A 13,788-nucleotide genomic window follows, 5' to 3' on the forward strand; every position below is an offset into this window, starting at 1 on the left:
TTGCTTCCCTCCAAACAGGCAAGACATTACAGATGATCAATCATTATGCTTACATTCTAACAAAATAGCTTAAAATTCTCTTAGAAATCATTTAATTTCATGAGCTCACAGATGGATTTAATTTTGATTTAGGTGTGAGGTCAGAAGAAGAGCAAGTGTTAAAGGCAGCTTTGATTAAATCTGGTTTACTAACAACATAAAATTCAACATAGAAAAGCCCTGTTTGAGAGAAGTAATACAAGAACAGTGCAGCACAGTGAGGATAGCAATGACTGAGTGGATTATCATCTTGGGAGTCTCTAGAGGAGCCTTACAGAGCCACGGCAGCCCCCCTCTGAACCCCACATACCCATAGAAAGCATTAGTTGGTTCGATGGTGGATGTGAGGAGAGCAATGGAAGTTAAAGGCTCCATAGCTCCAGGCGCAGAGAGTCAAATCTGCAAATAGGTAAATGTGGTCCCGCTTTAGGTTAAAAAGGCCATGACTCATCTAATTGAGGGGTAGGAGCTGTGGCTGTGTGAATCCTGTATGTGGTGAGGAAATTCGATTTTCAATCTCGCTTGTATTCAGTTGTGTTCCACCACCATTTTGTGTTGCCCTCACTCAGGCAGCACAATGAACAAAGTTTTTCTGCTGATCTTACTGCGATGTGTCAAATAACCTTCTGCCTCTGTTTACGAGGCTGATGTCAGGGACTGGCTGAGTCCACTAATCCTCGTCTGGTTTGACTAAACCCTGTCTCAACTGTCTGTCGGTTCACACCATTCTTTCCTGACTTTATCTTATCTTCTGACCTTCGCTATTCTATACTTGTATTCTCTCATTTCACAACTGTCCTCCAAAGCATACAAATATGTTCTGCCACCTGCAAGTTGAGTTGTAGACACTACCACTGATTAACTTGTGGGGAGGGGTGACAAAAACAGTTGGAAGAGAGGTTTATTTGGGTTACTTGATATCTTGTTTTCAAACTTTTCTCATTGGTTATATCTTGTTTTCAAACTCTTCTCATTGGATAAACATGTATGCATTGGGAGTGTTCTTGGTGAATCTATGTGCTATAAAAGATTGTGCGCCACGGAGTAAAGTGGCAGTCTCCTAAGAACATACTGAGTGTACTTCTGGGACAACTGTACTTAGCTGCAGCTAATAAACCTGATCTTCTATGCTCAACAGAATGTCCTGTGTCTCTGTTCAACAAAGCAGGTGAACTCAGGAGATTAAGGCGTGCCCTGCGCCGCCAGGCCCATAAGGCCCTGGTTCTTCAATTGGTGCCCTCTGTGAGGCGGCTTCAGAGGTAGCGATTTTGCCTGAGGGTCGTGAGGAACCGCGCAAGAAAATTCTGGAGGAATCGCGAACCACGTCAAGCGACCCCTATATGTCGAAGTGGTCCAAAGGTCTTTTTCAGCGCAGTTTCTCCTTCCTGACGGCTGCTGAGGACTGCTGCCCTGACTGCCGCCTTGCTTTGGCCCCTTTTGTTGATGTATGGTATCGCGAGACGTTAGACGGGCCGCTGTTGGCGTAAGAAGACACTTAGTTAAGTATTGGTGGGTAGCTCCCACTATTTTTGTTTTGATTTGGGTCTTTGATTCGGCTATTGCAAAAGCCGAATCCGAGGGGTGAGTACGTTTGTGCTATATTATTTGATTTAACCCCTTGATGTTTGTGAACAGTCCAGTGAAATAACGATGCCTGGTCTGAGTAAGTTTAGAAAGTTTTGTTGTTTTGGTTGTGATAGGGATTCCCGGCTGGAGGACTCTTGTCCAATTCCTCCGGTTGAAACTCCCACTTATGAGCTTTATTCTAAACATGGTGTTGGCCCCATTACCTTTAATGAGGCATGGATCCGATACACAAAGAACAATGGTGTTCTACAGTGGCCACATAATTGTAGCTTTGAGCCTGACATATTAGATAATTTGGAAGCAATTTTGTTTAAACGAAAAGCCCGGCCGGCAATGTTTGACTCTTTCCGCCTCTGGCGTAAGGAAGCCAAACAGAGAGAAATTAAACAGGCAAAACGAGATAAGAAAACACAACATATGACGATTATGCAGGCTGCCCAGCAGTTTAAAGATAATGAGATTAATCATGAAATGGAAATTTCAGAGAGACAGCATCGTATGGCGATAGATAAATGCTATCCGGTGTTGCCTATTTCCCCTTCTGATAAAAGTAAGGATCCGGAGGAAGACCCTTTAATGTCTCACTTATTGAGATTGCCTCCTCCCTATGTACAAGGTGCTAATGCACCCCCATTGTTATACCCAGTTCAGCCATTAGTTGCGCCTCCGCCTGCTCCGGCTCTTCCGCATTTGCCCCTTCCGGAAGAGCCACCCCCACCTCTTCCGCCACCGACTTCTTTGCCTCCGTTTCCTGAACATCAATCTCCTTTGCCTTCGGCTCCCCTTATAACTGTTAATTCTTCTGTTAGTTCACCTAATACCTTGTCCTGTTTTTCTGTCTAATTCTCCTACTGTGCGCAAACGAATCACAGAGACTGTCTCTGGGTTTCTGTCTCCTTTCTTTGAGACTTTGAATATGTCTCTGCCTTTTTCTTGAAGACAGTCTCGTAGTCAACTCCCAGGTTCCGAAGAACGGGTGGTATTGGACTCTCTCGCTCACAAATGGATCAAGAAGGATCCCCAGTATAGTGTGAAAGATATCATGACCACCTTTCTTCAGTGGGAGGCGCCCACACAGAGATATGTATTTAATGTTATGTGTGACATTCTCGCTAAAGAATGGGAGGATATGGACTTGGGTTTACTTCCTCAGGGTTTGTTAGATGTTAGATGTTCAGGCTAATTTCGATAAGGGACTCATTGTGGGTTCTAAGGTTGAGGTTGCCGTAAGGACACTTGTCACTTTTAGGTCCTTATTTTCCTCACAGACTTTTTACGATTCCGATCCTGCTGTTAGGTTGACATCCAAACATTATCCCATGAGAGAGGTTCCTCCAGTATGGAGAGAAGCAATTACACAAGCAGGTGCTAATCCAGCTGTTCCCGCGCACTTCCAGCGTATATGGGTACATGTCCGCTGGAAGAGATCTGAAGTTTTGGCTCTTAAACAGTCTCAACCGGATCCCCGTAAAAACCCTGCTGGCTATTATAAGGAGTTGTCCCAGACTGTTGATGCCTGTATTATGAATTTAGCCGATATTGATATGTTGATGGGAAATGTAGTCCCACAAGCATTATGGGCTCGGATTCATAGAGAGGATCACGCCCAAGCATTGGGTGGCGATTGGGCTGCTATAACTGCCGCGGATACAGCCCAAGTGGGTGGTGCTAAGCCTGATGTTTTGATTTCAGAACTCCCTGGTAGGATTATTACTTTAATGAAAACGATGATGCCCGCCTTGCGAGTTAATTGGGATAAATTCGCTGTGTGTAAGCAGAAGAAAGATGAGAGTGTCTCTGATTTCTTCACTCGTTTTGAGGAGACGTTTATTGATCACAGTGGTCAGGATATGACTACGGAGGGTGGACAGCGATTATTTGTAGATAAATTCGTATTTAATTTGCTTCCCGAACTGTAACATAAGTTGAAAGACTCCGAGAGTTCATGGGCTGTTTCTTCTTCTGCCCAGATATTGGCTACTGCTCAATATTATGAGAACAGGGGTAAAGAGGAGAAAGATAAGCAAGAGAAGAAGACGAAAGAATTAAAAACGAAGGTTCTTCTGCAACAAGCTTATCCTCCTCGTTATACTCAGCGCCAGTTTCAACAGCCTCCACAGTTTCAGAGGGTGTATCAAAAGCCTGAGCCCTTTATTCCACGGCCTTTATTAGGTCCTAACCAATGTGCCTATTGTAGAGAGGAAGGTCATTTTAAGAATAGCTGCCCGGTTTTATTGCAACGAAAGGGAGAACTATCTGCTCCACGAGGCCGTGGTGGTTTCCAGATAATATACAGGGTAGAGGTCGAGGTGTGATGCCTCAAGAACAGCGTTCCTTACCCCCTCCGAATTCTACGAACTACTTCGATCAGCAGAATACTCAGTCTACACAGTATTACAATGATGATTATCATGTTGAAGGTGAAAATGAAAGCCTTCACACTAACTAGGACAGCCATAGACAAAGTGAGGGAGTTGTATCGATCCCAGTAAATCAGGATGGGCCTTATGTCAATGTCACTACAATGGGTGTTTCAGAGCCATTTCTTTTAGATACTGGTGCGATGAGAAGTTCTATCATTCATTCTAAACTCCCTGGGGCACCTTTGTCTGGCTTAACAAATGTATCGGTATGATTTTCTGGCGCCCCAGTTCGTAACCCGGTCTCCTGTCCTTTGCCTATTTCAATTGGCCCTTATGATATGGAAGCTCCTCTTCTTTTAACGACTGGTTGCGGTGAGAATTTGTTGGGTTTGGATCTATTGAAAAGAATGCATGCAACAATATATTATTCTCCTTCTGGTGTGTATCTTACTTTAGGGCAGAAATTGACTTCTTCAATGTATTTCTCTAAAGATCAATTTCCACCGGAATTGCTCTCTCTTCCTGCAACGCTCTGGGCTACGGGTCCAAATGATGTTGGTTGTCTTGAGATCCCGCCTTATGTTGTTACTCTCAAATCCAATGCTAAATTGCCACGCATTCCTCAATACAGAATTTCCAATGAAGGTGAAAGAGCGCTTTTGGATATCATTTATGATTTGGTTCAGAAGGGTGTGATTGAGGAAACGAGAGGAAATGTATGTAATAGTCCTATTCTTCCTGTTCTTAAACGCACTGATCCTTCTAAGCCTCCTGTTTATCGTTTTGTGTTATTGATATGAAAAATGCTTTCTTTAGCATTCCCATTGCCAAAGAGAGTAGGGATATTTTTGGTTTCTCTCTAGGAGGCCAAAGTTTCCGGTTCAAGCACGCACCCCAAGGCTATTGTGAAAGCCCCTCCATTTATAGTCAAGCTTTGAAATGTCAGCTCGATGTTTTTCCTTTGCCCCCAGGTGTTACTCTTATTCAATATATGGATGATTTGTTGATTGCTGCTGATTCAGAGGATGTCTGCAAGAATGTGACTGTTGCACTGTTACGTCACTTGTCTGATCTTAATCATAAGGTTTCGCCTACTAAACTACAATATGTCCGTCGAGAGGTTACCTATTTGGGTCATCTCTTATCAAAGGAGGGAAGGCGATTAACCCCAGAACGAATGCAAGCAATTGCGCAAATGTCTGTGCCATCTACACAAAGAGAGGTGCGTGCCTTTCTGGGCATCACTTCTTATTGTAGACAATGGATTCCGAATTTTTCTTTGTTGGCCAAACCTTTGTTAGCACTCACTTTGAAAGACACACCCCAACCCCTTCCTTGGACTGCCGAATGTCAGAAGAGTTTTTCTGATTTACGTACTGCTCTGTGTTCTGCTCCTGTGTTGGGTACTCCAGATTACAGTAAGCCCTTCACGCTCTATGTTCATGAAAGAGAGGGTTGTGCGTTGTCAGTCTTAACACAACGATTTGGAGACAAACAGCGGCCATGTGCCTATTTTTCAGCTACGATAGACCCAGTAGCCAAGGCATTGCCTAGTTGTCTCAAAGCTACAGCAGCAGCAGCGATTTCTATTCGTCAGTCTGCTGGAGTGGTGCTAGATAATACTCTCATTGTTATGGTACCACATGCAGTGAATACCTTGCTAAATAGGACGAAAACACAACATCTTACAAGTGCTCGATTGTCTGGATATGAGCTGATGCTCTTGGCTAGTCATGTGCACATCAAACGATGCAATCTTTTAAATACAGCCACACTGTTACCTCTTCCAGAAGAGAAAGGTATTCAGGAACAACATGATTGTTTTCTCCGTACTGAGGAGGATACAAAAGGCAGGATTGATTTGAAAAATACGCCGTTAGTGGATCCAGATGGGATCCTATGGGTGGTTGGGTCTTGTTTCAAACTCCCAAATGGTGAGACAACTTCAGCTTATGCTGTTACCACCTTGTATACAATCGTGGAGACAGCACGCATCAGACATAATTCAGCTCAGGCAGCTGAACTGATTGCTCTGACCAGAGCGTGTGTGTTATCTAAAGGAAAGAGAGTGAATGTGTATACCGACAGCCAGTATGTGTTCGGTGTGGCGCATAGCTTCGGTCGTTTGTGGAAGGAAAGAGGATTTCTTACCTCCCACGGTACTAAAATACAGCATGGTCAATTGGTAACTGATCTTCTTGGGTCACTTGTTTTGCCTACCCAGATAGCAATTGTGAAATGTAGTGCGCATAAGAAGATTACTGATGATGTTGGTCACGGAAATGCTTTTGCGGATAAGGTAGCAAAAAGGACAGCCAGAGATGCTACAAGTCGCATGTATGTTGCGGGCCCTGCGAATTGGGTCAGGGAAAGAGGGATGTGTGAGGACACAATAGAAAGTGTAAGATCGATTCAGGGAGATGCTACAGAAAAAGAGTTGAGGAAGTGGAAAGAGAGTACAGGAATGTTAGACGCAACAGGATGTTGGATAGAATTGTCAGAACACCAGCGTTGGCTGTTACCAGATGCCTACATACTGCCTGTAGTTACTATGGCGCATTGTCCAGCTCACATCAGTGCAAAAGGAATATGTAAACTTCTGGCTCCAGTGTGGCTGAATGAAGGGATTCCAAAATGTGCAGATAATGTGGTGAAGCATTGTATCATTTGCTTAATGTAAAATCCGGGAAAGGGAACCCCAACTCCGGCAGGTCATTTTGCTCCCCCAACATATCCTTTTGAGGTGTTACAAATCGACTACATTCACATGGATCGATGTAACAATCTTAAATATGTTCTGGTAGTGGTGTGTGCCTTTTCCAGATGGATAGAGGCTTACCCCCTGAAAGACAACACTGCTTTGTCCACTGCTAAGGTTCTTCTAAAAGAGTTCTTCCCTAGGTTTGGTTTGCCGCGCATTGTCTGGAGTGACAATGGAAGTGAATTTGTAGGCCAAATTATGCAAAAGGTGTGTACCGGTCTTGCTATAAGGCAGAAGTTTCATGCGGCAAATCATCCTCAGTCCGCGGGTTTGGTAGAGTGCTATAACAGCACTCTCAAACTTAAGCTTGCAAAAGTACAAGCCAGCACAGGTCTTAATTGGCCCGATGCTTTACCTTTGGCTCTCCTGTCCACTAGAACAACTGTACATTCTCGTTTGGGACTCAGCCCATACAAGATTGTTTTCGGGTGCCAAGCTAATGTATGGGGAGTCCCTCGCCCTAGAAAGTATTCTGATATACAGTATCCAATGCTGATTGACTATTTACATGACCTCACCACTAAATTACGTGTTTTCTTCACCAACAGGTTCAACATGCTTTACAAGAAGCCTCCACAGACCCAGGTCATTCTATCCAACCTGGAGACTGGGTCTGTGTTAAAAAATTTCAGAGGACAAGGAATTTGGAACCTCGCTGGAAGGCGCCTCGACAAGTTCTCCTGACAACTCGCACAGCAGTAAAAGTCGAAGGGAAAAATAACTGGATCCCTTGTCTTTTGATCAGTGGGTTCGTAAGGGTATAGGTGATTCTGAAGGAGAAAAAGTCCCCCGATTCATACCTTTCAGTAGTGCACACCTGGATGGAACTCGATCGGAGAAAGAAGATGGCGACATTCTACAAGAAGCCGTACCTTCCCCTCTTTGATTAAACACTACAGAGCCACAGACCCTATTTCAAGACCAAACTGTACCAACAAGGACTAGATACAATTTAAGACCTAGATTGGTCAAGGACACCTGAGATTTCCATCTCTTCTGCTACATGTATCATCTGTCCAGGTTGCAGGGTCACGGTAGGAGTCTTGGTTTGTGACCTGTATAATGGCTAGGCCCCCAGGACTTGCAGTGTCATAGGACGGCTGATAATCACAGCCAAGTGAGTAAGGAAGATTGCCGTGAGCAACAATTTTAGAGGATGGATGTTAAATTAGGAAAGAAGGATAATAAGGAAGAGATGAGAAAGAAATATTGTAAAATATTTTACAGTCGATGTGGCGTAACATTGTGTGTTCCTATATTTTTGTGTATCTTATTGGCTTGTGTAGGTTGGGTTATTCATGCTATGCAACAAACAGTTGTCCCTAATTCTATCTCCTTGCCTCTTCATTCTACTATCTCCCCACATCAATTATATACACTTCCCCAACATGAACTAATCAGGAGAACAGAATATTTTAATAATTCATTTATCCAATTGTTGCACCAACACCAATTGGTAGTCAACACAACCGACTGTTGGGTGTGTGGACTTATGCCTCATACCACAGATAAAGGGATGCCATATTTAGTCCTTCCATTTTCTTATGAAGGTTCCGCTTGGGCCGATTTTGTAATATTTTCAAATGCATATCAGAGCCGATTTAGACGTCCAGTTGGTTCCTATGGTAGTAAGCCAGATTTTAGTCATAATTCTCTGATAAAGGGAATGGTGGCTATGACTTAAATTGTGGAGAATAATAAGGTTCCTGTTGACGAGAGACAAACATATACTACTTGAAACGTAACTCGTTACATTACTAGTCTTACAGATAAAACTAAACAGGAAAAATCTCCACCAATTTGGACTGTCCCTCATCAAGGTAATTTCTGTTTACAAATGAATGGCCAGACTACTGACACTGGACAAGGAAAAAGCTTTTGTTCCCATACATACATCTACACATCTCAGAATTCACCGCCGTTAGTGCCATCCCAGGGCACACATTTTGTCTGCCACGATAGAGCTTACACGTGGCTACCAACGGATTTTTCAGGAACATGCTATACAGCTTTTCTTCTCCCTCCTACATACACTGCTCCATCAGGCCATCATAGAAACAGATATGGCAGAGGGAGTATTGATTCTTAAGACACAGCAGGAAAAGAGGGAAGTGATTTCATCAAAGGATTTCTTCCTTTTTGGGGCCCAATGGCCAACAGCAGAAACATGAGACAGCTGGTTCGTGTTGTTGAGACTACCATAGATGTCACTGTGGGAGCCTTGAGTAATCTTACAGCTGAACTGCAGGCGGATCGTCTCATGACTTTGCAGAACCGGATTGCACTAGATGTTATTCTTGCAGATCGTGGTGGAGTCTGTAAATTGATCGGATCTAGCTGTTGTATTTATATACCTGATGACACCCCTACGGTATACCAAGCCTTATCCAAATTACACATGATCTCCGAATCGATTCATCAAGATGAAGGAGATTGGTCTTTATTAGGATGGTTTTGGGGATTACTATCTAAATGGGGATGGAAGGTACTAACCTTCCTTGGAGTGGTTTTGGACATCATTTTTTCCTGTTGTCTCTGTATGCATTGTGGCCCCGCCATCTGCGGTCTTTGTGCCACTCTATGTGTCTCAAGACCTGAGTCACAGAAATCAGAGAACATTAAAATGATGTTGCAGCAACAGTTTGACGACCTCATGGCTATTGACATTGATTCAGATTAACGTGAATCTGTGTGTTTTGCCTGAGTTATGGCAAAAGGAGTGTCTGAGGAAATTCGATTTTCGATCTCGCTGTATTCAGTTGTGTTCCACCACCATTTTGTGTTGCCCTCACTCAGGCAACACAATGAACGAAGTTTTTCTGCTGATCTTACTGCGACGTGTCAAATAACCTTCTGCCTCTGTTTACGAGACTGATGTCAGGGACTGGCTGAGTCCACTAATCCTCATCTGGTTTGACTAAACCCTGTCTCAACTGTCTGTCGGTTCACACCATTCTTTCCTGACTTTATCTTATCTTCTGGTCTTCGCTATTCTCTACTTGTATTCTCTCATTTCACAACTGTCCTCCAAAGCATACAAATATGTTCTGCTACCTGCAAGTTGAGTTGTAGACATTACCACTGATTAACTTGTGGGGAGGGGTGACAAAAACAGTTGGAAGAGAGGTTTATTTGGGTTACTTGATATCTTGTTTTCAAACTTTTCTCATTGGTTATATCTTGTTTTCAAACTCTTCTCATTGGATAACCATGTATGCATTGGGAGTGTTCTTGGTGAATCTATGCGCTATAAAAGATTGTGCGCCACGGAGTAAAGTGGCAGTCTCCTAAGAACATACTGAGTGTACTTCTGGGACAACTGTACTTAGCTGCAGCTAATAAACCTGATCTTCTACGCTCAACAGAATGTCCTGTGTCTCTGTTCAACAAAGCAGGTGAACTCAGGAGATTAAGGCGTGCCCTGCGCCGCCAGGCCCATAAGGCCCTGGTTCTTCAGTGGTAGTCACTGGGAACTCTATATGGACTGACAGAAGCCTTTCTCTCTAACCTACTATCCCGTCTGCACCAGTTTTTTGACGTAAGAACAGACAGTGAGGAAAAGCAGAGGAAGTCAAAGGTTACATAGCACCTTAAGCAGAATGTCAGTCACAATCTACTGTACAAGGAGCTGCTTCAGATCTAACAGTACAAGCCCTGCCACTAGCATGAATCAGGTCGATTGCTATGGCCTGGCAAAGTATAGTTGACCCGGAGACATAAATCAGCAATAATTGAATAGGGATAAAATCCTGTGTACATCAGGCCCATTGTTTTGTTATTTTGCAGAAAGAAACCCTCACAATGGGTTTATTTCTGTGGATACAAATGCTGGGAATTTGCAAAAATATAGCAGCTACAAGAGTCAGGCATTCAAAAAGTACTTCCTCCACACTAGCAGAACAATTTATTTAAATAGATCCTCACCAACGTGGAGGCACCTCCAGATATGGAGGGAAATCCACTACCAGGGTGGGGGGATCAGCAACCCATGTAATCCCAAATCAACCCCTTATTTTGTTGAGAGTATAAAATGTCAACATATGTGTAGATGCCATCCATGAATGTTATTAGCCCTTACACACTAGATTTCTAATCACTATTATCTGAGGTACCATTTCAAATCAGGTTAGAGACTGTAAGTAATATAAGTAAATAAAAATGAATCTTACTTGCTCCCCAGGTACACAGCCAAGTGTGCCGAGCTTTTCCGATACAGCTGGGTGGGTCTTGTCTAACTACAAAAGAGTTGAAGAAACAACGTGGTAAGAATCTCCAAACATAATATGAAAAAGTTCTTCTGTTCAATAACCTTTGTTTGCAACATTATTGGTACCTTTTATTCTAAATGCATACTACATGGGCCTTCATGTTTAGATAACTCTCTTTACGTGTCTTTTTTTATTTCAGAAACAGCGTTTTTTGCTTCTGGAAAAAATAAAAATCATTTCTCTGATGAGCACAGATTTTGCTTCCTGCATGTTAGGTTTGTTCCTAGTTTTTCGATGCCCAAGACCACCATGAAATCCGAACTTGTGTTTGAAATGTGGATAAAGTATCACAATCTAGCACTATAAAGCTACATTATGCTACTTTCCATCAAGAAGTTCTTCCATGGGTGGTACATGTGCATTTCCATTCAGCCACCTATGAGTTTTGACACAAATCCATATCTACTTACACTGTTAGAACAGGTTTGGAGCCATAAATGTATAATCTTAAAGGCAGGTGTAAAGTATAAGAAAGGTTTTATTTCTCAATACGTTTAGAACTTTGCTTGTGTGCTGGACAGGAGGAAAAAGTATTAAAGTATGATATTGTTCTGGAGCCATCCCCTTCCAGTACAAAACAAATGCTTGAAGAAACACATGCACCTTAGCACTATGGTGCTGGAAAGATCTGATTCTGTTTTTGCCTTTCCCATTTCCACAATGCGGCTCAGCAGCTTTGGTTACTGCTCTGTATTGTGTCAAAATGTAATAAATGTGCCTCTAAATGAGAATCTAAGTCTGAACCTGACAGAATGATTCTGAACCTTTTTCAACATTCATGACGTAAGAGAAGATACTGAATGTTTCAGACTCCAATTTTTTTTTTATCATGACCGGGAAATCAAACAAAATCTTATTACTAAGAGGCGAATACCTACAGACTACTTTTTAGGTGTTTTCCCCTAAAATAATCCTGAAAGAGCATTTCTGTTCCCACCTATAAACAATGCTGTCATAGATCTAGAGGCTTCTGTCTCTTATTGTCACATGCATTTCTGTAGAGTCAGGAATCAGATGGGACTCATTTAAATACATCTCTCTATTCTCTGGTATGTTGATCTGTGACCACTAAAGTTGAATTCACAAAGCAAGAATGTTCCCATTAACCTTGACTTCTCTGATATGTTTCAGCACGCTAGACAATCTATGAATCTTTGTAAACAAGTCCACCTAATTCTTCTCATTTGGGTTCTGATTTATTTTCCACTTGATTTGGAAGTGCAATTGTCTATTACCACAGTATCTTCATTAAGAACATATCTGCTCTGTTCTAAATAAGAAAACAAGGTGGCACTCACACCCCCAACCTATGCCAACTGGTAATGGATATACTGATCTTCCATAAGATTTTCCTGAAATGTGTCCATTTGTTTAAAAGTTTTATTGACTTTTTGAATTATTTTGCATTACATCTGCTATTTACATTACAGGTTCTCTTCTCACAGTTCACAATGTCAGATGAGCATTTGGCTTTAGATCAAGATATTCAACTAACAATCCATTATGCATGTTTCACGATTATTACCTTTTTGCAATATCTATTCAAGACCATAATTACCTACTTTATAATGATTTGGGAAATTCATATTCTACAAGACAGAGTTATATCACTGTTTTTGCATCTCATGCCTGAACATCGCATCTGACAGTCCTTGCAGAATTGCCTCTCTCATGCAAAACAGTTATTATGAAACATAACCCTCTATAACCTTATTATGTGATGAGGTGGTACTCTGCGTCCTGTACTCCATCTAGCGTGGTTTAGTCAAGTAATTGCCCATCCTTTCGAGGAGCTGGGGGTGGCTGATGTCATCCTTGTTTTTGAATTTCAATAGACGTTCCTCTCATTCTGATAAACGTGTGTGATCTCAGCACCTCAGTCTTCAACTGATGTAATTGTAGTGTATCTTTGTATGTTTAGACAAAATATTGAGTTTAAAGTATTGGGAGACATAAATATCGGAAATTATAGATTGTGAAGCAAAATTATTATGATACATTAATGTTCGTGACAAGAATGTTGGGTTTTGAGGTAATATCATTATAAAGAATATCATTCTTTTAATAAGGTTTTCAACTATATAGTTGATAAAAAATATGTTTATAAATATTTTAATGTATTTTAGTAGATATATTTAATATATGTTACTATTGTTTATTTAAATTTTACACAATTTTCTAAAACATAGCTTGTATTTTTAAGTTATTTGGAATTTTGTATTTCATTATTAATAGTATTTTATAGCGTTGAAGCGTGTGTTGGGGTTTGTAGGAGGTGTAGGTTGGGAAGGTAATTCAGTAATAATTAAGAATGGATATTATTAATAGATAATTAGTTATTTAAATGAGTTTTAATTATTTAAGATATGGAATATTGATTTATTTCACTTAAATTTTAGTTGTGTGATGCTAGGTTTGTAGGGGTCGAGGGTGGGAAGTTAATTAAGTAATAATGAATTAACAATGTATTACTCATAAATCATTCATTTAATTGAATTTTATTTATGTAAATTAAGGAATACTGATTAATTTCATTTATATTTTAGTTGTGGGCTGCTAGGTTTGTAGGGGTAAATGGTGGGAAGTTCACCAAGTAATAATTTACCTAGATAAGCATTTTAATTTGTAAATTAATTATTTATTGAATTTTCAATATGGAAAATAGGCAATACTTTATTGTTTTACTGATAGTTTAGTTGTGGTCTGCTAGGTTTGTAGGGGCCTAGGGTGGGATGCTAATTAATTATTAAATAATTAACAATTCATTATG

At 41.2% G+C, this 13,788-nt stretch overlaps 1 protein-coding gene across 2 annotated transcripts in view; it reads right to left on the minus strand.

Moving 5' to 3' along the window:
• Positions 1–13,788, minus strand: part of LOC146812908 (uncharacterized) — a 472,180-nt gene that overhangs the window by 330,191 nt on the left and 128,201 nt on the right. For both annotated transcript variants that reach the window (XM_085614639.1, XM_085614638.1), the window contains exon 3: positions 10,920–10,985. In XM_085614639.1, coding sequence (XP_085470765.1) covers positions 10,920–10,985 — 66 coding nt within the window. The remainder of the gene's footprint in view (positions 1–10,919; positions 10,986–13,788) is intronic.

The sequence above is a fragment of the Triturus cristatus genome, chromosome 7 (assembly GCF_964204655.1).
Source record: "Triturus cristatus chromosome 7, aTriCri1.1, whole genome shotgun sequence".
NCBI lineage: Eukaryota > Metazoa > Chordata > Amphibia > Caudata > Salamandridae > Triturus > Triturus cristatus.